Raw genomic sequence first — 27,550 nt, forward strand, 5'->3', positions numbered from 1 at the left:
TGTTGGTATTCAAATGAGAAGGAATCATCGATTTGTTTAATAATCAATTCTAATGAGATGATAAGACACCAACTATTTTATGTAAAGTAGCTGTCTCCAAATTTTGGTATTTATCTGCATGTCAGTCTGTATATTTCCATGGTTTGAGCATTGTTCTAGACATAACCATAATACAATGTGTAATTCATTTCACCAGATGGTAGGATTCCAGCAAGACAAAGATTGCGGTGCTTGAAGGGATATATATATATATATATATGTAAAGGTTGAACAATGAGAGCACTTACACACAATAAACAATATGAAAACTTCTTTCCAAAATGTTTGTGACATTCTGTTTTTCAAAAATGATCTTTTTAAAATAGTTAGCTTTTATGAAAATCATTTTTTAAATATTGTGACTGTATCAAATGGTTTAGTGGAGTTAAATTCAGTAAAGAATTGGAAATAGTCTGAATTCTAATCTGAAAGCATGTTTTCACTCAGTTACATTTTTTATATAACACTTTTGTAACAATGGTATTATTCTTATTATATTATGGAGGTTTGCCTAACATATATCTGAAATCAATTGTGCTATCTTCATGACAATGGAAGTTCTTGGTCATCTGTCTGATTCGTCTGTCCTGGGCCATCAGGCTGTAGAAATGTGCCCTGAATGGTTTTTATAGGGGACCAGAAGCCAAATTCTAGAATGTTAGAGAAAACCCTGTCCACATAGATTGGTTGGTTAATACACCAACAATGTGAAATTATGGTGGTTCGCTCGTAACATCCTATCATATATCCACGGATTCAGAATTGAATCACCACTACAAAGGTATAAAATAATGTTAAGGGAAATTTCTTAAAAGAAAGGTACAGTGTCTGCTGGGCGAAGGTCTTCAGAGCATGATAGCTTCACCAGAATATGCAACTATAACTTCCAGAAATGAACTGAGAATCTCATGAAATGGCATTGACCCTTCAGCATTCAGATTAGTTTGCCACACTACTTTGAATTAAGCATTATCTCATGACTATAAGATTTTGATGATGTGATTATTTATTTTTAGAATGACATGAAAAGATAGTGTCAGAGACTGAATCTGGTCAGTTTGAACATAAAACAGGTAGATTATTTGGGCCGGATTTGTTTGGTTTAAATACTTGTTAAGCAAAGGTGTGTATCAGAACCACTGCTATTCAACTTCAAATTCTCCATGTTGCTGACAAAGTAATAAAAAAGATAAGTTTCATGAAAATAGTTTATTTACAAAATATACAAAAGTAAAATTATAGCAGAACCTTCAGTCTTTCCATCGATGTGCACACTCTACATTACAGCATTTGTAAAATGTCGTCATAGGTTCATCAGCTGACCGAGTCTGAATCTGCATGAAATAGGCTCGTCCATGCTCACACTTGGGACAAGTTTCTAACAAATGGAAGATAAGAAAAAGGTAAATGAAACTGAAGAATATTATTGATTTATTACATGACAGAAAACAAAGAGGAAGATTACTGCAAAGTACACACACTACTTTTCAAGATACAAAAATAAACATGTTGCAACTGGAACTTGAAAATGGCTGAGAGTGGTCAACAGACTTTTTATAACTGGTGGTTCTCGTGTTTGTATACAAAAACATGCACACACTCACACGATTATACATACATTGCACACACACACACACACATGTAAAGGTTGAACAGTCAGATCACTTAAAATAAACACAATATGAAAACTTCTCTCCAAAATGTGACATTGTTTTTTTCAAAAATGATCTTTTTAAAAATAGTTAACTTTTATGGAAATCTTTTTTTAAATATTGTGACTGTATTGAGTATTTTTTGGCAAAAAACTTTTAAATACACACACATAATATGTATATATGTATGTGTATATAATCTCAGTGTTTGAATATTTCATTTATATATTTTTACGCACCATGTGCTCTGATTTTGGCGTAAAACAAAACCAGTTGCACAATCAGAGACTAACATGAACAGTCACGGATTTAAACTGGTAGTCCACACTGACGAGGCTTAGAGTTAAATACCCAAAAGTCGAAACCTGGTTTGTGGATATCCCTAATTGCATAATATTTTTATTTGTGCTGTTAAATGTTTTAATTCTTTCTGTTTTCCTCGCATATTGTTTTTCTGTTATAATGGTGCGCTAAGGTGGATTAATTTAAGACTTAGCTCTTATTTCTAGCAGGTAGATGCTCATTAAGCATCATTACGCTTCGTGCAAATTTATAATTCATAGCTCTTTAAAGCTATTATAACTGCGTTCCACCCATGCCACTACTGGTGATATCATCAAATTTAGAATTTATCCACAGATGATATGAACAGTAGTGACATCTAACTTCAAATCTCAGTGTTTGAATGTTTCATTTATATATATATATATAATGTACGTGTGCGTGTGTATATGCATATATATGTGTATGTGTATATATATTTTAATAGTAATTTGACTCGCTTCCATATGATAAAGTTTTGTAGGCACATAGGAAGAACCCATCTCATCAGATATTGGGAGATATCTGATTTCTGGTGAAATACGTTGTTCCAACACACCAACAAAACTTCAAGTCATACAGAGTTGAATCAAACTATTTAAAAATATATGTACATTCTACCAAGTGTGCTGAGTACTACTTTTATCTGTCCACTCACATATTATATATATATATACACATATATCTGTGAGGAATCTTGATATATGTTAACAAAATGATATAAATTATGATTTGTATGGCCCATTTTTCTATTAGTTGTTCCAATCATTGAACTGCAGGCATGTTGAAGTTCTATTTTTGAGTCAATTTAGATTATATAGTCTCCTCTACTTTGTCTAGTACCCAGTCATTGCTCTCCTAAGAAGGAAATACTTAGTCAACAATCAAATAGAGGAAGATTATTTATCTAAACTTAAATACCATTTCTCTAATATAGACATATGTGTGTGCGTGTGTGTGTGTGTATGTGATCATCATCATTTAACATCTGTTTTCCAAACTGGCAATGGTTGATCAGTTTGATAGGGGCTGATAAGCCAGAAGACTGCATCAAATTCTATTGTAAGCTTTGAAAAGATCTCTATAGCAGGATGCCCTTCCTAACAGACACACACACATATATATATATATATATGAGAGATATTGGTATCCAGAAGACCCAAGATGGCAGGTAAGGCTATGTAAGTACTACAGACAAGAAGCATTTCTATACATTCTACACACCACTTTCCTTGGATAATGGAACTGCAACTGTAACATCCTACATATATCTTTATTCTCTTATTTCCCTTTCTACATCCTATATCCATGCTTTACTATTTCCCTCTAGTTAACTCCCTCATATCGTCTCTGATGAAGAGATATTCTTAATATCCTAGAAACAGCTGTAAGACTACTTTTCTCTTTATAAATGTCCTAATTTCCACACAACCTTGGCTTTGTTGCCTCATTTTATTTAACACACACACACACACACACACATATATATATATAAACAAAAAACCAGGACGTATGAGAAGTGAATACATTTATTTAACTAAGAGGTAAATATATTCTAGAAATCTTTCATTATTTGCATGTTCCTCTCATAGGAACAGCCGTGCTATAGTGGCAAAAAAACGTTACCGTGTATATATATATATATATATATATACACACACACATACTTGGAAATGGATACGTTGTGTTCAATCAAATAATAAATAAAATATATATATATATATATATATACAAACAACAACAACAACATATATTGTTCAAAGGCTTTGAGGGCATACTTTTGACAGAAGTAAAGAAATTGGGGTGTGTTGAGATTATTTTCTTGTTCATAACATTCAAAATTTTTCACAAAATATTCTGTTGAAGAAGAAAATTATATTAAGAATATTGTTCTAAGTCTGTTTAGCTTTGTATTGATCTTTTACAAAAAAACATGATACTGCAGTTCTGTTGCCAGGAGACAGAGTTGTGAAGTAGCACTGGTAAGGAGGTTGTTAAACAGATGTTGGTGAGAAAATCTACAAGTCCTGTATCTCAGCTATGTAGACATTAAATACAAATATGTTAGTATAGGTTAAATATCACTGAATCAATTTCCAGGCATATGCCATTCCATCTTCATTGTGGATAAATGCCTACAAGATTTAGGTCTTGGATAAGTGGTCAGTACTTCTGAAGGAATATTTACTGAGAGAGATATAACTCATTAAGCAACAATCTAATTGAAAAATATAGCAAATGTCATGGTTAAAATTGTTTAAAGGCTGTGGCAAATCTGAGAAAACTATGTTAAATATTGAGACCCAGGAAGACATGGGATGAAGTGGTAAGGACTGATCTCAGGAAGTTGGACCTCACGGGGGAAATGACCATGGACTGAGATGTATGGCAATATGAAGTTCTTGACAAGACTCATCCACATCAATGAAACGGAGTTCTAGAAGCGCTGTGTGTCCCACCCATACTTAACAAGAAAACTTCTCACACACTCTACTACAACAAACCAAACTATGTCTCTACATCCCTTCTATTCCTCACATTTCTGCTTCATGTACTATGATTACCTCCCACTCCCCAATCTTGTACTCTTGGCCGGTGCCACTGTATCATTGCTCTCTGCTTGCCCCTGACCTGTGTGTTCTACCCACATGCCTTGTTTCACTATTATTGCCATCTGCTAGTCTCCGACCTGGGTGTTCCACCCACATGTAACAAGAGAACTTTTTCCTCACCCTACCCTAACCGATGTACATCTCTTTCTCACATTTCCTCCTTCATTCACTATGCTTAGCTCTCGCTCCCCAACCCTGTCCTTCTGTATTGTAGCTATACGGTAGCCCCTCCAACTCTATACTCAGGTCTTTTGCCACTTACTTGCACTCTTTAATCACACTCCCTTCGTAATATCCTATCACTTATATTATGGCATTTGAACCTCAAAAGTATGCCCTGGCACTTGCCACTATCTATATCTCTCTCTTCCGTTACTCAACCATCTCATTTATAGTCTGATCCCTGTTCCTTGTGAGTATGCCCGGCATTTTGTCACCATCTCCATCCTGTTGTCTCTCACTCTCTCTCTCTCCTTCTCCTGCACTTCCCTCAGGTTGGGCAACCATGTATTTTATTTGTGGTAGCACACCTGTTTCTGTCTTCATTCCTGATATTTCTCTTTCCGGTTGGGTAACTTTGTACTTCCTCTACAACAAGGCACTTGTATCTGTCTCACTATAACCTTTTAATCGCCATCTCCTCCAATTCCTCCTCCCTTCTTAAAAGTTTTTGTCTTGCAAGTACTTGGTGACCCTGTCAGTGCAGGTGCCACTTAAAAGCACCCAGTCCACACTGTAAAGTGGTTGGTGTTCGGAAGGGCATCCAGCTGTAAAAACCTTGCCAAAACTGACCTCGCCTGTGCTTGTGCCATATAAAAAGCACTACTGACTTCGCCTGTGCTTGTGCCACATAAAAATCACTCAGTCCACTGTTGAGTGGTTGGTGTTAGGAAGGGCATCCAACTATAAAAATCCTACCAAAACAGTCACAGAAGTCTGATGCAGGCTTCAGCCTGGCTGGCTCTTGTGGTACCGTCCTACCCATACTAGCATGGAACATGAATGTTAAATGATGATGATGATGATATATATATATATATATATATATATATATAGCAAAGGCGGTGAGCTGCCAGAATCATTAATATGCTGGGTAAAATACCTAGCAGTATTTTGTCTGTCTTTACGTTCAGAGTTCAAATCCTGCCGAGGTCGACTTTGTCTTTCATCCTTTCAGAGTCGATAAAATAAATGATGATGATGATGACAATATATATATATATATATATATATATATATATATATACACACATGCAGAGCAGATATGGGTACAGGATGTCACCAACAGTGCAAATAACATGAAATACGTAAACAAATGAGGGGAAAAATGAGTGAAATACACAAGCACACAACACACTATGGCATATGTGATAAGCTTCTGCATAGTTTCTGTCTAGCAAACTATATTTCAAGACATTGTGAATACACAAGACACTTTGTTCAGTAGGATTGAACTTGTTAACCACACAGTCATACCTGCACCACAGTGTCTCAATAACTGGAGAAGAGAAGACAGGTGTATCTTTTATCAAATCTTTTATTTAGGTAGGAAGGCAGTGTCCATGATCTTTTATAGAGCCTCTGAGACTGGTGAAAGGGAAGGTGTCCTCGCCCAAATGCTTGTAACTAAGTGGACTCCACTAAAGACATCCAAGGTGCAAGTATTAAACCAGGCAACAAACTAAGTCTACCATTTAAACAGGCCATAGGAAGATCTGAACTCTGAATACAAAAAACTGGAGCAAATGTTGCAAGGCATCCAGTCAGATGGTTTTTACAGTTCCACCTATCTACCATGCTAGCTTGGTACATTCTTTTTTGTAGATCTCAAATGGATGATAGGCAAAGTTGACGTTGGTAGGATTTGAACTCAAAGCACAATGAATCAGAATAAATACTGTGATGCATTCTGTTCACTCTAGTGACTAGATCAAGTCACCGCTATCACCACCATAATGCTTAAAAGGTGTAAATGTGGGAAGTATCTAAGAATGCAGAGGAAACAAAAATCAATAAAACTGAACCTACCTTGAGTAGAGTCAACATTTTCCCAGGCTGAAGCACCTCCTAGCACATCATCTACTTCTTTGAGTTTTGGATATTTACGATATTTAACCTAGACAGACATTTGAAAATCATTTATGTTAGAGAATATCTAAGTTATTGTAGAAATGGATATTTCAAAAGTGGTACACTCTCAACATGCTTGCCACTTTCTTCCATCTTTTCTCATATATACTGAGTGACAAGCATCTCCCTCTCCAGCCTTGGCAGGTCAAAACCTACATATACATCCTTGACATTTTTTCTCAGGATGACTAAACAATTTCCATGTTTGAATGCACATGTTGCCTGGAAACAAGCTGTTGATGGAAAAATGAAAAGGGCCAGGAGGTTAGCAACAAATACCACACAAGACAACCAGAGCACACAGCTGTTTTTGTGGATGAACAACAAAAGCCACAGTAGAAAAGTGTCCAAAGAAATCAATGGGGTGGTGAGAAACAAAAACCACAAAAATTGAGAAACCGGATCTGATAAATTATACATGGTACAATTAGATAGTTATCATGCGGAGTGGGTTTAGCAAAGGCAGAAATGGTAGGGGTTTACTGTATGTGTGTGTGTGCATGAATAGATAGATAGATAGATAGATAAGCAAATAGACAGCTAGAAAGATAGTTAGGTAGAGAGAGGGAGGGAGGTGTAGAGAGAGGGAGGAGAGATCAAAAACAGACAGACAGACAAAAAGATAAATGAAAAGGTAGATAGACAAACAGACAAAAAGATATAGAGAGAGCTAATAGACAGACAAACAGACAGAAAAGGACGGAGAAAGTTCAGAGAGCTTTTACCTCTGTTGGCAACCAAGTATCTCTCTATCTCTATCTCAAGGAAGAGTGTATGATGCACATGTATGAACTGCAAGCTACATGGTAGTGAGACATGGGCCTTGAATGTATAAGACATGTGAAGGCAGGAACGAAACTAGTAAGCTCCACTGGATGCACGATGCTAGTGTTCATGTGTGACAGAGCACTAGTGTAATGAGAGAAAAGTTAGGCATAAGGGGATTTTATGCAGTGTACAAGAAAGGAGACTGGCCTGGTTTGATTACATGATGTGGATCGACGAGGACAGTTGCATAAAGAAGTGTTGACCACTTAACATGGAGGGGCACAGTGGAAGAGGAAGACAGGATGAAGTACTGAAGGCTGCTCTCAAAACACAGGGCCTTACGAAGAAGCTGGCAGAGGACTGAGGTATGTGGTGCATTGCTGTACTCAAGAAGACCTGCCCACCACAAGAGAATTGAGATCCTAAAACCAAGGTACCACAAAAAAAAAAAAAAAAAAGTGTGGGTGCTGATGCCAAGTAAAAAGCACCCAGTACATTTTGTAAAATGGTTGGTGCTAGCAAGGGCATTCAACTGAGGAAACCAAGCCAAAGCAGGCTATGGAACTTGGTGCAGCCCCTGACTTTGCCAGTTCCTGTCAAGACGTCCAACCTATGCCAGCATGGAAAATAAACATTAATTGATGATGAATATATATATATATATATATATATATATATATATATATATATATATATATATATATAGTCAATTCAATGATCAAACAATTCAAAAACTAATGAAAAAACAACAAAAAAAAAAATGTGAAGACATGCACAAGAAATACAGGATCTTTTCTGTTTGGCTGCCAGTATCAATTCTGTTTGAATTGATTTCATATTCAGTGTAATGATACACTCATATAGGCTAATTCATGACGTGAAAGTAATTTTGCTATAAATTAATAAATAAAGAGTTATTAAGTAAGTTTGAAAATTTTGGTAATTTTAGCCAGTTGTAAGCCACCAACATATTCATGTCTGTATTGATAGTAACAAGCAGAACATGAGAACACTTTTGCCTATATATATATATATATATATATATATATATATATATATATATATATAAGCCACAACATATTTGAAGTGTGTGAATGACTGTACGTACGTGAGACTGACGGTAGCTATCAAGAGAATGAAAGTCGGTCTTGAACATCAAAGCGTGTGTGGTATATCAAAACAAAAAATAAATACATAAAACCTTTTTACGGATTTTACCGAACACGCCATCAAAACAGTTGGGAAAGAATGACAGATAAAATATCTATATCGAAAAAATGCCACAGTCATACATAAATCTGTTTTATGCCTATGTATATTCTTTTACTATTGTTATATACTGGCACGAGCGACTACGTAAAGGATCCCTCGTTTGTTCGTTGAAGTGTTTCTTCGACGTTGGTACTCAAATATGAGTATATTGTACATGATTCAGTTGTCGATGTTTTTCATCTCATTACAAATGAATTCAATTTACCTGTCGCTATTTTCCTACTGCTCCCAATTATTAATATTGCTTAGGAAATATATCAAAAGATCGGTTTAACTAATTTTCAACGAATCATACTGTAAAACATAAGAAAGTAAATATATAACAAAAGATATAAATGAATCGTATAGTATACCATTCGTGTAATGTTCTGTATGTAAGGGCATGTGTGACAACCAAACCGATAACAGTTGGGTCCTTCTTCCACGACTAAAACATTAGCACAGACAGGACAGAAAACAAGCATGGTTTACACTGGATGTATACAAAGACCATCATAAAGGTTGCATGAAAATATTACACAGGAGAAATTAATAGCGTTTCGTTTTTAAGTGTATAGTATCGTTTCTCATAAAATACGGTAAATATATAAAATATAATGTTTTAAAAATTGGGTTCTTTTTAGAAATAAAATTTATATAAAGTATTAATTTAAGTAATTATTAGAAAGGAAAAAAAATGAGATAATTATAGCGCTACTCTATTAAGGCGAATCGAAAAAGATATCGCCAAACAAACACTTTTAATCAACCTTTGTTTTCTGATAATGTTGATGAAATGAAAAACTCCGCAAGTGGCTGAAAGGTGAGCAGTCTTCTTAAGTATTTTAATTTATAATAACAAATATAATAATATAAACAAAATAATCAATTTCAGGTCTATTATATCTACAGCATTTTTTATCTTTTTATCAGAGCGGCAAAAAGCTGTAGTTTAAGGTAATTTTACTCAGTTAAATAGCATATTTTATTGTAAATTAACTGTGAATTTAACTGTCCAAACTACAGATGTGCTTTTAAAGAAGCATCTCAAAGCTTTAACTTTTATGTACCAACTTCATTTGAAATTTCTGTGTGTCTATGTATATCTTTACAATTTCTAAACATTCATTTATTTTCTATAATGATCTTCAATGTCGCCAGTGCCGAAGAATGGAGATGAATTCTCGATGAATTTACGTCGTAGCCGATTTTGATTCCTTGTTTTTGTCATTTTCGTTTTACATTTTCAATAAACGCCTATAATCCTCAAATTTTATTTTCAGCTCAACTCATATCTCTTACTTACAAAGTTGACATCTTCACAAGTAGTAATCGTCAATATCTAAATCTTAAACTATGTATCTTGTACATCATCATCATATGTAAGCAATATTATTATTCTGTATTATTTAATTGGCAATTAATGACCTTTTATTTCAGCTCAAATCTGAAAGAATATGACTTCTGTGGGTAATGAAAGTCCTTCTGATTCCGATTCCTCTGCCACACCATATGTTCAAGAACTTACTCATCAAGATGCCATGGCTAAAGCAAGGAAGGTTCTCTCAGAATTAATATGTGTGAGTGAAGTTTATAAATGTTTTGTAAAGTATTTTTATATTTTTCTATTGCTGAAAAGTTTTACATACAATCTCATAACAATTAAAATAACAGAAACATTAAGATATTACCATTTTGATTGTTCTCTATATTTTGAACTTACATTAATCAGGTAATGTTAAATCTCAAGCAGTAGTTAATTTTTATTATCTTTTAATTATCATTTTACATAAGTATTGGCATGGTCAGCAGAATTGTTAATGATCCCCCTCCCAGTTGAAGGGGCTTTTGCCTTGCAAGAGCATCCATGCTGGGCCATGAGAAAAGCACTTGTGCCAGGCCACGTAAAAAGCACCCAACACACTCTATAAAGTGGTTGGTGTTAGGAAGAGCATCCAGCCAAATCAGACTGGAACCTGCTGCTGTTCTCCAGTTTACCAGCTCTGGTCAAACCATCCAATCCATACCAGCATGGAAAATGGACGTTAAATGATGATGATTTTACATCTATTTTTCAATGGTGACATGGGCAGGATGTTTTTATGGCTTCATTACTTTTCAATGGCTAATGGTTCAACTGTAGAATATTAGTACAACTTGTTTTTGTCAGTCAAGCCAGTTGTAACAGAGTTGTGTACCTTGCTCAGTAACATCCATAATGGCTGCAGTAAGATTTAGCTTTATGATCAGGTTGTGGAGGCGCAATGGTCCAGTGGTTAGGGTAGCGGACTCGCAGTCATAGGATTGCGGTTTCGATTCCCAGACCGGGCATTGTGAGTGTTTATTGACCGAAAACACCTAAAACTCCACGAGGCTCTGGCAGGGGATGGTGGCGAACCCTGCTGTACTCTCTCACCACAACTTTCTCTCACTCTTGCTTCCTGTTTCTGTTGTGCCTGTAATTCAAAGAGTCAGCCTTGTCACACTGTGTCACGCTGAATATCCCCGAGAACTACGTTAAGGGTACACGCGTTTGTGGAGTGCTTAGCCACTTGCACGTTAATTTCACGAGCAGGCTGTTCTGTTGATCAGATCAACTGGAACCCTCGAAGTCGTAAGCGACGGAGTGCCAACAACAAATGATCAGGTGATACAACTTACTTTCACATTCATTGGGTTTACATATTTACTATTTGTAAATAGCATGGAAAAATAACAGATGTATCTTTGTGAGTTAAACTTGTAATCAAGGACTCTCTAAATTACTCCGAATGTCACACTTTCTCATTCCTCACTCCCTTGCAAATCTGGAACCCAGAGAATAGTTATTTGCAAGTAGAGACTATATAATATTTTTATTTCTTTCTGTTTTTAATTCCAGACAGACCCACTTCTTGAAGATCTTCCCTCAGAGGTTACACCTGAAGAGGTCAAGTCCCAGATAGCTCTTGAATATGGGCAGGCCATGTTAATAAACGTCTGTCGAGCTGATGGAGAGGTTATGCGTAAGTTCTAAGCTTTCTGTTGATCAAAAGACATTACAGTATTGTATGGTACAGTACATATAATTCTTGTTTGGAATGGTGAAGCTCAAAGCAAATAAAGCTAGCTGCATGTAAATGTTGGATTAAAAATCCTTTTGGATAGAAAAGTTAAAATCAGCCCATGGGACTCAAACCCACATCTTCTGCGAACATGACAAGCATCAACAATATATTTTTATACACACACACACACACACACACACACACACACACACACACACACACACACACACACACACACACACGTGCATGCATACTTACTCATACATTCATGCATGTATGCATACATACAGATGTACATGCCTGGAGCAAAGTATGGCTGAACTTGGGATCATGGGGAGACAATGCAAATTTTAATTCATATGCTACAAATGATCACAATATCTGGAGGTGTAAAAATGTGCAAGACCTTCTAAAAATTTAAAGGATAATGGTTAAAACAAGATACTTTCTTTCACAACCTTACTACCAAGTAGGTGGTTGGTCAAAATTTACTCAAAAATTAAAAGAAGAAAGAGAACATACATACATGCATACATACTTGTGTGTATGTGTTTCTACAGCACGAAGGTTCAAAGCATTTAAGTAACTGTCTGTTTCATCAGTAAAAACATCATAAATAGTAATTTATTCATTATTTCATAAACCGAAAGTACATCAGAAGTTTGCTTGTATATTGGCAGTATGGACTGTCTCCATTTCTTAGAATTGTGCCTGTTCCAGTTGTCACACATTTTGTATTTAAAAAAAAAATATGGTATATTTGATAGGTTTTTTAAATGCAGATTTATTCTTTGGATTCCGTAAATTGTACAAAGAAGGCATCATTTGTTCAGTAAAAAATTGTTATCCTCTGCACAACAACACACACACACTCTTGTACATGTGAAAGCAGCATCCACCTATATGCACATGCAAATGGGTACAGAGGATGCAATCACTTAAATTACCATTATACATATACTGCATGCAGACATCATGAATATAATATGCACACATGCTCAAACACAAGTATATACATATATATATTTACATTCATACACATTAGCAATACCTATGGACATTCCACGGTAAATACAAAATTTTTTAGATTGCTGGAAGTTTATATAGAACCATAAAAATTAGTGTTTCTTTTGAAATTATATATTCTGCATTATTTTCATTTAAAAGCACCTTTTACTTCTGGATAAGGCTGTAATTGAGGGAGCATGACTTTCCCATTCTCTCAGCAATTCAGACCTTCATTTATAAATCTAAAAGCTTCACAATGATTACCAAGAATATTCATGTCAACAGTGTTCTATCTGTTAACCATATGTTAGGTTCCTTTTGATGTTCTCTTTCATTTTCATTTTCTATTCTTTCTTGAACATGTTCTCTTACCTGTTGTAGACACTCACTGTATTCTCTTTGATTCCTATTTTCCCTTCTATGCTGCTGCTCCTGTGTTTGTTCTAGTGATTTGATCCTCTGTTGCTCTTTCATTTATTAATAAGTTAGTCCGCATTACTCTGTAAGAAGCATAGGGATGTGACCATTTCATACCAATGGATGTGATCTTGGGCTACCTCTTTGATTTCAGATCAAGAGAGACTGATTGCTTTTGCTTTGTTCTCCATGCATCCTTTCATTTATTAAGGCCTTTCCTATAATAATTCTGCTTGTCATTGTGTTACTTAGCCCATTGGTAACACTTTCATGTGATTAGAGGAAAAGAAGAAGAGAAAAGTGTCCATGATGTGAGGTAGAGAGAATGTAATTTGTAGGATTAGATGATTGGAAAGAGTGGAGAGAGAAAAAGAGGATACGGGGAAGAGGAAGAAAGAAAAAGAAAGAGAAGATCCATGACGTGAGGTAGGGAGAACATAATATTTATTACATGGTCAAAAAAGTTAATTGAAGGTAGAGGAGGAGAGTTAAGAATATAATTTTAGCAGAGGGGCGATGTTCTGATGGTGAGGTTAAAGAAAGGGAGAGGGAGAGATGATGATGATGGTGGTGGTGTTGGTGGCGGTGATTGGATAGTGAAAAGTGCATTTTTTAAAAATTGAACTAAGTATTTTTTATATCACCTATCGCTTAACGCATGTGCATAAGAAAAATAAGGGTGAATATTTATTTTACGAGTGCTGTGTATTAAGTATATAAAGTGCATTAAGTAATCATTGTATTCTTTCACTTTTCAATGAGTAGCAGATGAGCGACTATCTTTCCATACAAACACAACACAGGCTATGCTTTCAGGTTTTTGGATAAAGTTTTCAGAAATAACCCAGTAGATTTACCATTAATTCTATGAAATATTCCTGGATCCCACTAGTTTGATATAGTTTTGTTTAAGAATATACAAGAGTTAAGGCTATTCTTAATTTTCATAATATTTACTGATGTCAACTATACTTCTCACATAGGATATAAAACGTAGATTTGTACATCATGAAAAAAAGCCTTTGTTTAAATTTGTATGCACACCATGTTTTTTAAGGATAACATCAAAAGGTTAAGTATTTCACAAATACCACAGATTACTTGTTGCCTAAAATTTAGTTTTGTATCTGTTTATAATTTCTTCTGTTAGGTGTTGTGGTTGTACAAGATGCCACAGTGTTAGATTTGAAACATGCCATCAAAAGATATGTACAACTGAAGCAAGCAAGACAGAATGGCCCTGAACACATCAGCTGGTAAGTGGACTGGATCCTTGTAAATGTAATTATATAACTATATAACATTAGCTGGTCTGCAGACTAGTGTTTGGGCTTGTAATTGGCTTTTTTACTAGTTTGGTTTATACAGTTTCTTTGAGACTGTGGAAACTGATGCCTTTAAAATTCCACTTATACTGTTGCAAATTGATGACTGTAAGAAAGACACCTACAAGGAGAGAATTCCATAAAATTAACATTCTGGGAAGAAGAGGTTAGGCATGGTGTTGGTGGTGGGGAGTGTGGATATTATGTGTAATGAGAGGCAAGATGAGAGAGTTCAGAGTACCTGGATGAATGTGGTTTGAAACCAGACAATTTCAAGGAGCAGAGGCCTTTATAGTAATGGTAGAAAAGGTAGAGAGAGGAGACAGTGCACAGATTACACAGTATTAGCAGATCACAAGGTTGTTGTTTATATCTATGTGATTATATAATATTAGGTAGGTTAAAGATTACCTTCTTGTGTCATGCTGAATCATAAGGGCCAGTTTTTCGGTTTCCATAGTGTATAAGTTCAACACCCGGACAGGATACTGGTCCATTGCTAGATTACTCACTTTTGCCAGCTGAGTGGACTGGAGCAACGTGAAATGATGTGTTTTGCTCAAGAACATAACATATTGTTTGGTCCAGGAATCGAAATCACAAACTTACAATCATGAGTCCAACACCCTAACCACTAAGCCACAAGCCTCCACATATTAGGTAAGTATTCAACCTTACTAAGATGGCTTTCTGTAGGCTTAGATGGTGAGTATTTTGACAATGACATCTCACTGATTGGCATGGAGTTGCTCACCAACACACTCCGACATCTGACTTGTAGACGTACTGTCTCTTTACTCTTCCTTGCTTCCTGCTATTCCTTTTACTTCTGCTCCGTGTGTCACCTCTACCCAGCCTCACCTGACTCCTCCCTCCTTCTCTTGTCACCCATATCCCCTCCCTGCCAATGATTTTTCCTGCAATTATCAACATGAAGTTGTTTAAGAACATTAGCTATATGAATCTCACCTCTCTTGGAGGGCTTGCACATAGCCATTTCCTTCAGACCAAACCATTAAAAAAATAATAGATACATATCCCTCCTAGATAAACGAAATGTATTACAGAAAATGAAAACAAATACACACACACATGTATATGTATTGATAACTGGTGGTCTTGTAACCTGTCTAAAAGGGCACTAGCTTAGAATAAGAACTGGCTTGGAGTGTGACAACCTGCCCAACACTTGCCAACATGGAAAATTTACATAAATTAAAATTATGATTTTATAGATATATATATCATCATTATTTAATATACTTTTTTCCATGCTGGCATGGGTTGGACAGTTTGACAAGTACAGACAAGCTAGAGGGCTCCACCAGGTTCTATGTCTGTTTTGGCATGGTTTCTATAGCTGGATGCACTTCAAAAAGCCAGCCACTTAAGTCTGTAGTGGGTGTTTTTTACATGGTATCAGCACCAGTGAGGTCACCTAGTACCCACAAAATAAGACTGAGCAGGGTACTGGCTGGAGGAATAAGAAACTATGGTAGAGGGAGGGGAGCAGGTGTCTTGCTGAAGAGGTAAATACATAGCTTGCCCACCTGGAAAATGAGAAAGAGAAAGGAAGAGCTGCGAGGTCCAGGTACAATGTGAATAGGAGACAGAATAGGATAAAAGAGGGGGAAAAGGTGGATGTGTAGGTAAGTGTACTGAGTGAAAATAGTATGACCAATGATTAAAAATAGGAAGTGTATTATATTATATATATCATTATTATCATTTAACATTTGCCTTCCATGCTGGCATAGGTTGGATGATTTGACAGGAGCTGGTCAGGCAGGAGCCTGCACCAAACTTCTGTGTCTGTTTTGACATAGTTTTTACAGCTAGATGCCCTTCCTAACACCAACCACCCAGCAGAGTGGACATACATATGTACATACACACACACACACATACAGAGATCTCCAGCAATTTCCGGTGATCATATTCCATTCACAAGGTATTGTTCAATCTCTGAAGTTATGGAAGAAGATATTGCCTAAGTCACTGCACAGTGGTACCAACCAAAGAAGCACATGATTACAAAGTCAACTTCTTGAACATATAACTAAGCCTGCACTCTTCTATCAATTTTTATACCTCATCTTGTTAGCTTATGGATTGTATTTTGAAATACATGACTTGTATTGATGTTATATCTGGATTACCTTTTTTAACTTATGCAGGCGATACATTTGGAAAAGATATTGGCTGTATTTTGATGGACAGAAATTGTCAGATGACAGTAAACCTTTGAAAGAGTAAGTTGTCATTATTTCATTTTGAAGTATATGTGTAATGTTGTGTGGCAGTGAAATACAGACAGTAAAAATAGGGAACTTATAGTAATTGAAAGGGAAAAGTTGGTTATGATGTATCAGAATCAAACTTGTAGTAGTGAGACACATATACTGAAAATGAGGTGTGACTGCATACAGTTTATGACGATGTATTGCAGGGATCAGCATAATATTCTTGAAAGCTGGCCAGATTGGAAATGTTTCTAATTTGTGTCACAAAGGTTACATATATGTATATGTTTGTCCTCCCACTATTGCTTGACAACTGATCTTGGTGTGTTTACGTCCCTGTAACTTAGCAGCTTGGCAAAAGAGACCGATAGAATAAGTCCTGGGGTCGGTTTGTTCAGCTAAAGGTGGTGCTCCAGCATGGCCACAGTCAAATGACTGAAATAAATAAAAGAATACAAAGTTATAGAAGCAGCTTGTTTCTTTTTTTTTTTAATTTTTAGATTTTCTTTAATTTTAAAATTAATGTACTGTGTTAAAATCTACAATTAAGAGCCCTCTCTACTCGCTGGCGGTACCTACCCACCACCACTACCCATTTTCCTTTATTCAAAAATTCTTATCGCTCCTTAAAATTATGGCTTTTAAGTGTTGATTTCTCAGCCCAAGAATTACAGCGTGATGTGCTGCTTGACTGGTCCCCCCTCTCTCTCTCTCTCTCTCTCTCTCTCTCTCTCTCTTTATATATATATATGATGATGATGATGATGATCTTTTCTCCCGCCATGCCTCTGTCTACCCCTCCATCCTCTCTCTCCCCCCTTCGTAGTTTTTCCTTTAAGGTCTTCAGGTTCTGGCTATATATAAATGAGAAACCCATTCTAAATTATCTCGCTGACGTACTACGACGAAATACCCAAGATGCAGATAAGATAGAGATTTTTATTTATTTACGGCCTCAAACATCTCAATACCTTGCGCTTTAGTTTTTTGTCCCTTATTATTTATCTTGTTTCTCTCCATGAAATTCAATTGAATTCAGTTGTTGTCTTAAATTCATGCTTATTCATTTTCTAAGCTTCCTAAATTCATGCTACGTTATATTCTAATCACCCAGAATTCATTGCTCTTTTAAAAAATTACGATTTATGCATTGTTGTCTCTCAAATATTTAAAATCTACAATTAAGAGCCCTCTCTACTCGCTGGCGGTACCTACCCACCACCACTACCCATTTTCCTTTATTCAAAAATTCTTATCGCTCCTTAAAATTATGGCTTTTAAGTGTTGATTTCTCAGCCCAAGAATTACAGCGTGATGTGCTGCTTGACTGGTCCCCCCTCTCTCTCTCTCTCTCTCTCTCTTTATATATATATATGATGATGATGATGATGATCTTTTCTCCCGCCATGCCTCTGTCTACCCCTCCATCCTCTCTCTCTCCCCTTCGTAGTTTTTCCTTTAAGGTCTTCAGGTTCTGGCTATATATAAATGAGAAACCCGTTCTAAATTATCTCGCTGACGTACTACGACGAAATACCCAAGATGCAGATAAGATAGAGATTTTTATTTATTTACGGCCTCAAACATCTCAATACCTTGCGCTTTAGTTTTTTGTCCCTTATTATTTATCTTGTTTCTCTCCATGAAATTCAATTGAATTCAGTTGTTGTCTTAAATTCATGCTTATTCATTTTCTAAGCTTCCTAAATTCATGCTACGTTATATTCTAATCACCCAGAATTCATTGCTCTTTTAAAAAATTACGATTTATGCATTGTTGTCTCTCAAATATTTAAAATCTACAATTAAGAGCCCTCTCTACTCGCTGGCGGTACCTACCCACCACCACTACCCATTTTCCTTTATTCAAAAATTCTTATCGCTCCTTAAAATTATGGCTTTTAAGTGTTGATTTCTCAGCCCAAGAATTACAGCGTGATGTGCTGCTTGACTGGTCCCCCCTCTCTCTCTCTCTCTCTCTCTCTCTCTCTCTCTCTCTCTCTCTCTTTATATATATATATGATGATGATGATGATGATCTTTTCTCCCGCCATGCCTCTGTCTACCCCTCCATCCTCTCTCTCTCCCCTTCGTAGTTTTTCCTTTAAGGTCTTCAGGTTCTGGCTATATATAAATGAGAAACCCATTCTAAATTATCTCGCTGACGTACTACGACGAAATACCCAAGATGCAGATAAGATAGAGATTTTTATTTATTTACGGCCTCAAACATCTCAATACCTTGCGTTTTAGTTTTTTGTCCCTTATTATTTATCTTGTTTCTCTCCATGAAATTCAATTGAATTCAGTTGTTGTCTTAAATTCATGCTTATTCATTTTCTAAGCTTCCTAAATTCATGCTACGTTATATTCTAATCACCCAGAATTCATTGCTCTTTTAAAAAATTACGATTTATGCATTGTTGTCTCTCAAATATTTAAAATCTACAATTAAGAGCCCTCTCTACTCGCTGGCGGTAACCCGCCCTCCCACCCCCTCCACCGGAAGTTCATTCGTCTGTCATCCCTCTGTCATCCCACCCCCTCCACCGGAAGTTCATTCCTCTGTCATCCCACCCCCTCCACCGGAAGTTCATTCCTCTGTCATCCCACCCCCTCCCACCGGAAGTTCATTCCTCTGCCATCCCACCCCCTCCACCGGAAGTTCATTCCTCTGTCATCCCACCCCCTCCACCGGAAGTTCATTCCTCTGTCATCCCACCCCCTCCACCGGAAGTTCATTCCTCTGCCATCCCACCCCCTCCACCGGAAGTTCATTCCTCTGTCATCCCACCCCCTCCACCGGAAGTTCATTCCTCTGTCATCCCACCCCTCCACCGGAAGTTCATTCCTCTGTCATCCCACCCCCTCCACCGGAAGTTCATTCCTCTGTCATCCCACCCCCTCCACCGGAAGTTCATTCCTCTGTCATCCCACCCCCTCCACCGGAAGTTCATTTCTCTGTCATCCCACCCCCTCCACCGGAAGTTCATTCCTCTGTCATCCCACCCCCTCCACCGGAAGTTCATTCCTCTGTCATCCCACCCCTCCACCGGAAGTTCATCCCTTTGTCATCCTGTCAACCTCGGCTGTCTCCCGGAACCCATCTAGTGGCCTTGGCCATCCTCTCCCCTACCTTTGGGTAGCGCATTAAGGTTGAGAAATGTTTGCAGGTTGTAGGTAATGTTTTGCTTATGAATTCTTCCAATTGCAAGTTTTCTTTTCAGGTACATGACACTGCTTTTCCTCTTCCCAGGCTACAGGCCCACACCCCCAACACCCATACTGTTAGGATTGGCACTCTCAACGTCGGCACGCTGAAAGGTAGATCTGGTGAAATTGTTGAGATGCTTGAACGGAGATGCGTAGATATGTGCTGCATCCAGGAAGTAAGATGGAGAGGAGGTTCTGCAAGGTTCCTCACAGGCAAAGAACACAGGTACAAGATTTTCTGGGCAGGGAACACTGACGGGGTCGGGGGCGTAGGAATACTTCTAGCGGAGAAATGGGTGGATAAGGTAATCGAGGTTGTTAGAGTAAGTGACAGAGTACTTAAGATCAGACTAGTGCTTCATCATAGATTAGCTACTGTCATCTCAGCCTATGCACCTCAACCTGGGCTACCAGATGGTCTGAAAGACCAATTCTATGACACCCTCTTGCAAACTACCTCGTCGACGAGTGACAGGGACCTTCTCTTTGTGGCTGGAGACTTCAACGGTCATGTCGGACGTCGTGCTGGGGGCTTCCATGGCATACATGGAGGCTATGGCTTCGGTTCCCGCAACGAGGAGGGAACCAGACTGCTGGAGTTCTGTGATGCAACCAATCTTATGGTCTGCAATACCAACTTCAGGAAACCTGCCAGTCACCTAGTCACCTACCGCTCCGGCAGACACTCTAGCCAAATCGACTACATCCTCGCCAGAAATAGGGAAAGAGGGCGGCTTATAAATGCCAAAGCCTACCCTGGCGAAGAATGTACCCCACAACATAGATTAGTAGTTAGCGACTTTGGGATCAAGGCAAAATGGGTGCCCAGAATTAGACAGGCTTGGAGAAGAAGGGTGTGGAAGCTTAAAGACCCTGCAAACGGACAGAGACTTAGAGACAAGTTACTTGAAGCATTTAACGAAATAGAAGGGGATATAGCATCATACAACGTGGAAGACAATTGGAGATTTCTGCGGGACAACCTGTTGAAAGCCACCGACCAGATTTGTGGGTGGTGTAAGGTCCCCTCCCAACCCAGAGTAACGTGGTGGTGGAACAAGGAGGTAGACAGGGCTATTAGACAAAAGAAACAAGCTTGGAAGGACTGGAAGAATGGTGGTAGCAGGGAATTGTACCAATGTGCCAGAAGGGAGGCTAGGCGACAGGTTTATTTAGCCAGAGGGGAAGCAGATAAGGAAAGATTTGCCAATGTTCTGCGCCGTGAGGACCAAAGACTCGAGGTATTTCGGGTTGCAAGACAGTGTAGGAGAGAGAATAGTGATGTTGTAGGAGAGAAATGTGTTCGCATGGATGATGGTACGCTTGCATTAAATGAGGATGCAAAGAAAGAGGTCTGGAGATGCCACTACGATAGATTGCTTAATAAAGAGAATGAATGGGAGAAAGAGAGCCTGCCTTATGTCGACCCAATAGAGGGACCAGCTATCCGAGTTGATAGTACCAGGGTAGATAAAGCAATTAAGAGTATGAAGACCGGGAAAGCCCCCGGCCCATCAGGAATCACTGCAGAGATGCTCAAAATATCTGGCAGTGTTGGCTATAGCCTAGTCACCCGTATTACGAACCAGGTGATACACGAAGGAGTCATACCCTATGACTGGTGTAGCAGCATCATAGTCAACTGCTACAAAGGTAAAGGGGACGCTTTAGATACAAATAATTACAGAGGCATCAAGCTGTTAGATCAGGTTATGAAAGTTACAGAGAGGGTCATAGCCCAACTAATTAGGGAGCGAATCAATTTAGATGAGATGCAGTTTGGGTTCGTGCCAGGTAAAAGCACTACTGATGCCTTATTTCTAGTGAGACAGTTGCAAGAGAAATACCTAGCCAAGGATAAACCTCTGTACCTGGCTTTCGTTGACATGGAGAAAGCCTTTGACAGGGTCCCCCGATCCCTTATCTGGTGGTCAATGAGGAAACTTGGGATAGAAGAATGGCTAGTAAGAGCTGTGCGAGCCATGTACAGAGATGCGGCCAGTAAGGTGAGGGTTGGAAATGAGTACAGCAATGAATTCCGGGTAGAGGTAGGGGTCCACCAAGGTTCCGTCCTCAGCCCCCTATTATTTACCATAGTCCTCCAGGCAATCACAGAGGAGTTCAAGACAGGTTGCCCCTGGGAGCTCCTCTATGCTGATGACCTTGCCCTAATTGCGGAGTCACTATCAGAACTAGAGGAGAAGTTTCAGGTGTGGAAGCAAGGTCTAGAATTGAAGGGCCTTAGAGTCAACCTAGCTAAAACCAAAATCCTAATAAGTAGGAAGGTAGATAAAACACAAACCCCTTCAGGTAGATGGCCCTGCTCAGTATGTAGAAAAGGAGTAGGTAGTAACTCTATAAGATGTACCCGGTGCAAGCTATGGACACATAAGAGGTGCAGCAACATCAAAGGCAGGTTAACTAGCAAGTTAGTTTTTGTTTGTGGCAGATGTTCAGGTGCAATAAAGACTGCAAACAAACAGGAAACAACTTCTATCTCATTCCAGGGTGAAAAACTAGAGGTAGTCGATAGCTTCCGCTATCTGGGCGACCAAGTTAGTAGTGGGGGTGGGTGCGCTGAAAGTGTAGCTGCTAGAATAAGAATAGCCTGGGCAAAGTTTAGAGAGCTCTTACCCCTGCTGGCGACAAAGGGACTCTCACTCAGAGTAAAAGGCAGACTGTATGACGCATGCGTACGAACAACCATGCTACATGGCAGTGAAACATGGGCTGTAACTGCTGAGGACATACGTAAGCTCGCAAGGAATGAAGCCAGTATGCTCCGTTGGATGTGTAATGTCAATGTGAATACCCGTCAGAGTGTAAGTATCTTGAGAGAAAAGCTGAACATTAGAAGCATCAGTTGTGGCGTGCAAGAGAGACGATTGCGCTGGTATGGACATGTGGTGAGAATGGAGGAGGATAGCTGCGTGAAAAAGTGCCACACCCTAACAGTTGAGGGAACCCGTGGAAGAGGTAGGCCCAGGAAGACCTGGGCTGAGGTGGTGAGGCAAGACCTTCGTACATTGGGCCTCACCGAGGCGATGACTACGGACCGAGACCTTTGGAAATGGGCTGTGCGTGAGAAGACCCGGCAAGCCAAGTAAGATCGTTGCCAGTGCCCCTGGACTGGTTCTTGTGCGGGTGGCACATGAGATGCACCATTTTGAGCGTGGCCGTTGCCAGTACCGCCTGACTGGCTCCTGTAGGATTTTCGAGCGAGATCGTTGCCAGTGCCCCTGGACTGGCTTGTGCGGGTGGCACATAAAAGACACCATTTCGAGCGTGGCCGTTTTCGTGCGGGTGACACGTAAAAGCACCCACTACACTCTCTGAGTGGTTGGCGTTAGGAAGGGCATCCAGCTGTAGAAACTCTGCCAAATCAGACTGGAGCCTGGTGTTGCCATCCGGTTTCACCAGTCCTCAGTCAAATCGTCCAACCCATGCTAGCATGGAAAGCGGACGTTAAACGATGATGATGATGATGATGTGTATGACATGGTGTGCAGTGGACATTTTAATTTGTATGAATTGGAACAGTTGTAGCTTTGGGATAAATGAATTGTCAACCAATTGACCTACCCTTCTCAAAGCATAAGTAAATATTTCTGTCAGTCTCTCCTTTTGTAGGATTGATTATTCATATAAACTATATTGGTTTCAAATTTTGGCACCAGGCCAGCAATTTTGGGGTTGAGAGTAAGTCAACTACATCAACCCCAGTGCTCAAGTGGTCCTTATTTTATCGACGCTGTCCTTACAATCTGAACTCAGAACATGAGGAGAGATGAAATGCCACTAAGCATTTTGCCTAGTGTGCTAACAATTCTGCCGGCTCATCCACCTTACATTCATGTAAACTATATTGAGATAGTATATGAAATGCTGTTTGTCTCTGTTGCTCCGTACAGTTGAGATGAAAACACTGTACCCTGGGGAAATGTTAATTTTTTATGAAGTGAAGTAATCTTATTTGGTTGAGAGAAACTACATAGAATCTTGTGGTTCTTTATCTTTTACACGTTTCAGTCATTAGACTGCGGTCATGCTGGGGCACTATCTTGAAGAGTTTTTAGCCAAATAAATCGACCCCAGTACTTTTTCCGTTTTCTCTTTTTCAAGCCTGGTACTTATTCTATCGGTCTCTTTTTACCAAACTGCTAAGTTATGGAGATCTAAACAAGCTAACACTAGTTGTCAAGCAGTAGTGGGACATACATGTGATGGGTTTCTTTCAGTTTCCATCTCCCAAATCCATTCACAAAACCTTGGTAGGCCTGAGGCTATAGTAGATGACACTTGCTCAAGGTGCCATGCAGTGGGACTGAACCTGGGACCACACAGCCAGGTCCATGCCTGGTTTGAAGATTACTTCCATCCTTCTGTTAGTCACTAAACTCAACAAACATGGCAAGGGTTAGGTGTGCTGTCATTCATCCTCCAGCTAAACTGTAAGAAGAAAAATAATACAAAAACAAACAAATTTATAATTGCTCCATGTAGGGTTTCTTGTAGAATTATGGGAATGCTAACTTTTATTGTTATTATAATGTTCTTTATTTTGTAGGTATGGTATCAGGAACAAAGCAGATGTTACCTTCAAACACAGATTAAAACAGCAAGGAACAGTTTAGGACATCATTCTTCATCTTTGTATATAAAGATATTTTTTAGAAACAATTCTCTAATTTGTTTTTCTTATGTGTGGTATATAATTTACCTCACAAAACACCTACAGAACAATTCTGTAATTTATTTTTTTTACTTGTTTCAGTCATTGGACTGCAGCCATACTGGGGCACTGCTTTAAAAGATTTAGTTGATTGAATTGATCACAGTACTTATTTTTACATCCGCTACTTATTCTCATGGTTTCTTTTTTGTCAAATCACTAAGTTACAAAGATATGAACAAACCAACACTGGCTGTCAAGTAGTTAGAGACAAATACAAACATGGTTGGACACACACACACACATCTTCACAGGCTTCATCTAACAGATTCACTCACAAGGCAATGGTCATCCCAGTTCTGTTGTAGAAATTTGCTCAAGATGCTGTGCCATGGGGCTGAACATGAAACTATGTCTGTAATAAGGTTTTCTTTACTTATAATTTCATCACCATCGGTTAACATCTGTTTTCCATGTTGGATGGTTTGACAGGAGCTGCTCAGTCAGGGAGCTGTCCAGACTCCATTAGTCTGTTGTGACTTGGTTTCTACAGCTGAATGCCCTTCTTAATGCCAAGCACTTTACAGATTGTACTGGGTGCTTCTTATGTATCACCAGCAGTAGAATGTGGATGCAGGATGGCCAAATGGTTAAGAAGTTCTTTTCACAACCACAAGATCCTAGGTTCAATCCATCTGTGTGGTATTAATAAAGAAACTCTTCAAGCATATCCCTTTGTTGAACTACATCATAAAACCAAAGTCTTCAATCTTCCCTCAAGAAGATAAATACTAAATAAGGTATAACACAGTAAAGGTGTGAAATGCTTGATTTAAAAAAAAAAGAAGTTATAAATAAAAAAAATATGAAGCAGATATAAGATATTTGAAACTATCAATTTATTTTTCATAACAAAACATTTCATAAACAAAACATAATTAAAGAGAGAAAATATGAAAAGTTGGATAAGGAAAGAAAAAAGGAAAAAGAAAACAACAAACATGGCAATTAATACAAATGTTCAAATGTGAATCCATCGAGATCAAACTATGAAAATGATACTTTAATAAATGACAGATATACAGGGTTAACATTTAAAATTTGAATTAAAAAATAAAAAACCAAGTTGTAGTTTTGAACTAACATTAAATGCGTGTTGATTGGAGTTCAGATTTTTTAAATTTTTTTATGGAAGTGAAGAAAATATTTAAAAATTTAACCAAATACAGAAGGACACAAGAAGTAAATTTTATATCAGATTATATCTGATCAGTATGTTAATAAATGTATAAGAAATTAATTCTCTGGCTGAAAAATATTGAGTACATTTTATATTTTCTGTTAAAACCCATAAAAGCTGAGTGGATACAAGATTAAGGCACTGAAATATTAATCACAAAGTAATAAGTTTAAACTTTGCTATAAGCATTGTATTCTAAAATAAGGCAAAATATTTAACATTATTTACCTATGTTTTCCAAATTGGAAAAAAAAAAGGAAGTATTGTGGCTAAGTGGTTAGGAATAGATAAGGCATTGGATAGTAAAAACATCACCTTCAATTTATATGGAAACAAACAAAGAAGCTTCGCAATAATCACTCAATCTTTTTCATGTAGCAAAATCTCCCACAAAAAAATATCTTTTGTTGTCCTTAAAAACACCCTGGTGAGAAGGGCATATATTATGAGTCCTAAATTTAAATGGAATATGTCTCACAATATAGATGGAATAATAGATCACCTGACTTTGTATTGTAAGCCTGTTCAAACAAAAATAATTAAAAGCAATAGCTTTAATATGGAAATTTTTTAATTTGTAAAACTATACCATTCATAAGAAAATTCAAAAGTGATTTTGTAAAACGTAAACTAAAATAATGTAGGTTTTGCATTTCATAAATAGACCAAAAGATTAGTTATTCAAATAATAATACTTGTTTAATGATAGGGTTTGCTGGAAACTGACTACAGTCTTCAGGTAATGTTCTCAAAGTAAAGAAAAAATTTGGCCATACGGTTGACAAATGGTACCCGATGACTTCCATGTCAAGTACATAGTATTTGTCATAGAAATTTCCTGGAAGATACGAAAGTAGTTTCTTGTCTTTTTTTTTTTTTAACTAGATGTCATCTTGTCAATTGTTGTTAGTTCTAAGAGTGAAAGAGAGAGAGAGAAGAAATGAATTGATCCTTATATTTTAACCAGTGCTTTATTTACCAACCCTAAAAAGATGACTAGCAAAGTTGACCTTGGCAGGATTTGAACTCAAAGCACAAAGAGCCAGAATAAATATTGCTAAGTATCCCAGAAAACTTTGATGACTGCCAATTTGTCTCCTTATGTTCTCAAAGATTCTTCACTAACCACTAAGATTCTTCAGTAATGTGACTAGCATTAAGATGAAACAGCTTATGAAAACAATAATTTTTTACATAAATAAAAGTTAAGGTTAACATAATTCCATATTCTAGGTATTTCTGTAATGTCATCAATAATTTATTTTAAGTTACATCTTAATCATTAAAAATGAAAAATAACAAGAATAATAATAATCCTTTTTACTATAGGCACAAGGCCTGAAATTTTGAGGGAAGGAACTAGTCAGTTACATTGACCCCAAAAGGATGAAAGCAAAGTCGACCTCAGTAGAATTTGAACTCAGAACATAAAGATGGACAAAATGCTGCTAAGCGTTTTGTCTGGCATGCTAATGATTCTGCCTTAATAATAATAATTGCAAAAATTCACTATTGCACATATTTCTATTGATGAATACTAATTAGCCAAAGGGCTCTGCCCCAAAATGATCACAATACATAGCTTCCACTATGCTTTAGATCTGATGAAAAA

General features: G+C 37.7%; 2 protein-coding genes across 3 annotated transcripts in view; one reads left to right on the top strand and one right to left on the bottom strand.

Moving 5' to 3' along the window:
* The window catches only part of LOC106871870 (U11/U12 small nuclear ribonucleoprotein 25 kDa protein), a 35,409-nt gene extending 10,703 nt beyond the window's left edge, over positions 1-24,706 (top strand). Inside the window, exons 1-6 of one of the 2 annotated variants that reach the window (XM_014918610.3) lie at positions 9,457-9,596; positions 10,214-10,353; positions 11,655-11,778; positions 14,396-14,501; positions 16,748-16,822; positions 24,594-24,706. In XM_014918610.3, coding sequence (XP_014774096.1) covers positions 10,231-10,353; positions 11,655-11,778; positions 14,396-14,501; positions 16,748-16,822; positions 24,594-24,660 — 495 coding nt within the window. In that variant the 5' untranslated portion in view covers positions 9,457-9,596; positions 10,214-10,230 and the 3' untranslated portion in view covers positions 24,661-24,706. Of the gene's footprint in view, positions 1-9,456; positions 9,597-10,213; positions 10,354-11,654; positions 11,779-14,395; positions 14,502-16,747; positions 16,823-24,593 lie in introns of those variants that run through there. The other variant, XM_014918611.3, reaches the window with a different exon arrangement.
* On the bottom strand, positions 1,234-9,319 carry LOC106871871 (DNA-directed RNA polymerase III subunit RPC10). Its single transcript, XM_014918612.3, has 3 exons — positions 9,148-9,319; positions 6,653-6,740; positions 1,234-1,417 (listed from the first exon to the last, which is right to left on the bottom strand). The coding sequence occupies exons 1-3, from the start codon at positions 9,256-9,258 to the stop codon at positions 1,290-1,292; spliced, it is 327 nt and encodes a 108-aa protein (XP_014774098.1). The 5' UTR covers positions 9,259-9,319; the 3' UTR covers positions 1,234-1,289.
* Positions 24,707-27,550: the final 2,844 nt, after the last annotated feature.

This window comes from Octopus bimaculoides, chromosome 10 (assembly GCF_046866305.1).
Source record: "Octopus bimaculoides isolate indiv1 chromosome 10, ASM4686630v1, whole genome shotgun sequence".
In the NCBI taxonomy this organism is placed as follows: domain Eukaryota; kingdom Metazoa; phylum Mollusca; class Cephalopoda; order Octopoda; family Octopodidae; genus Octopus; species Octopus bimaculoides.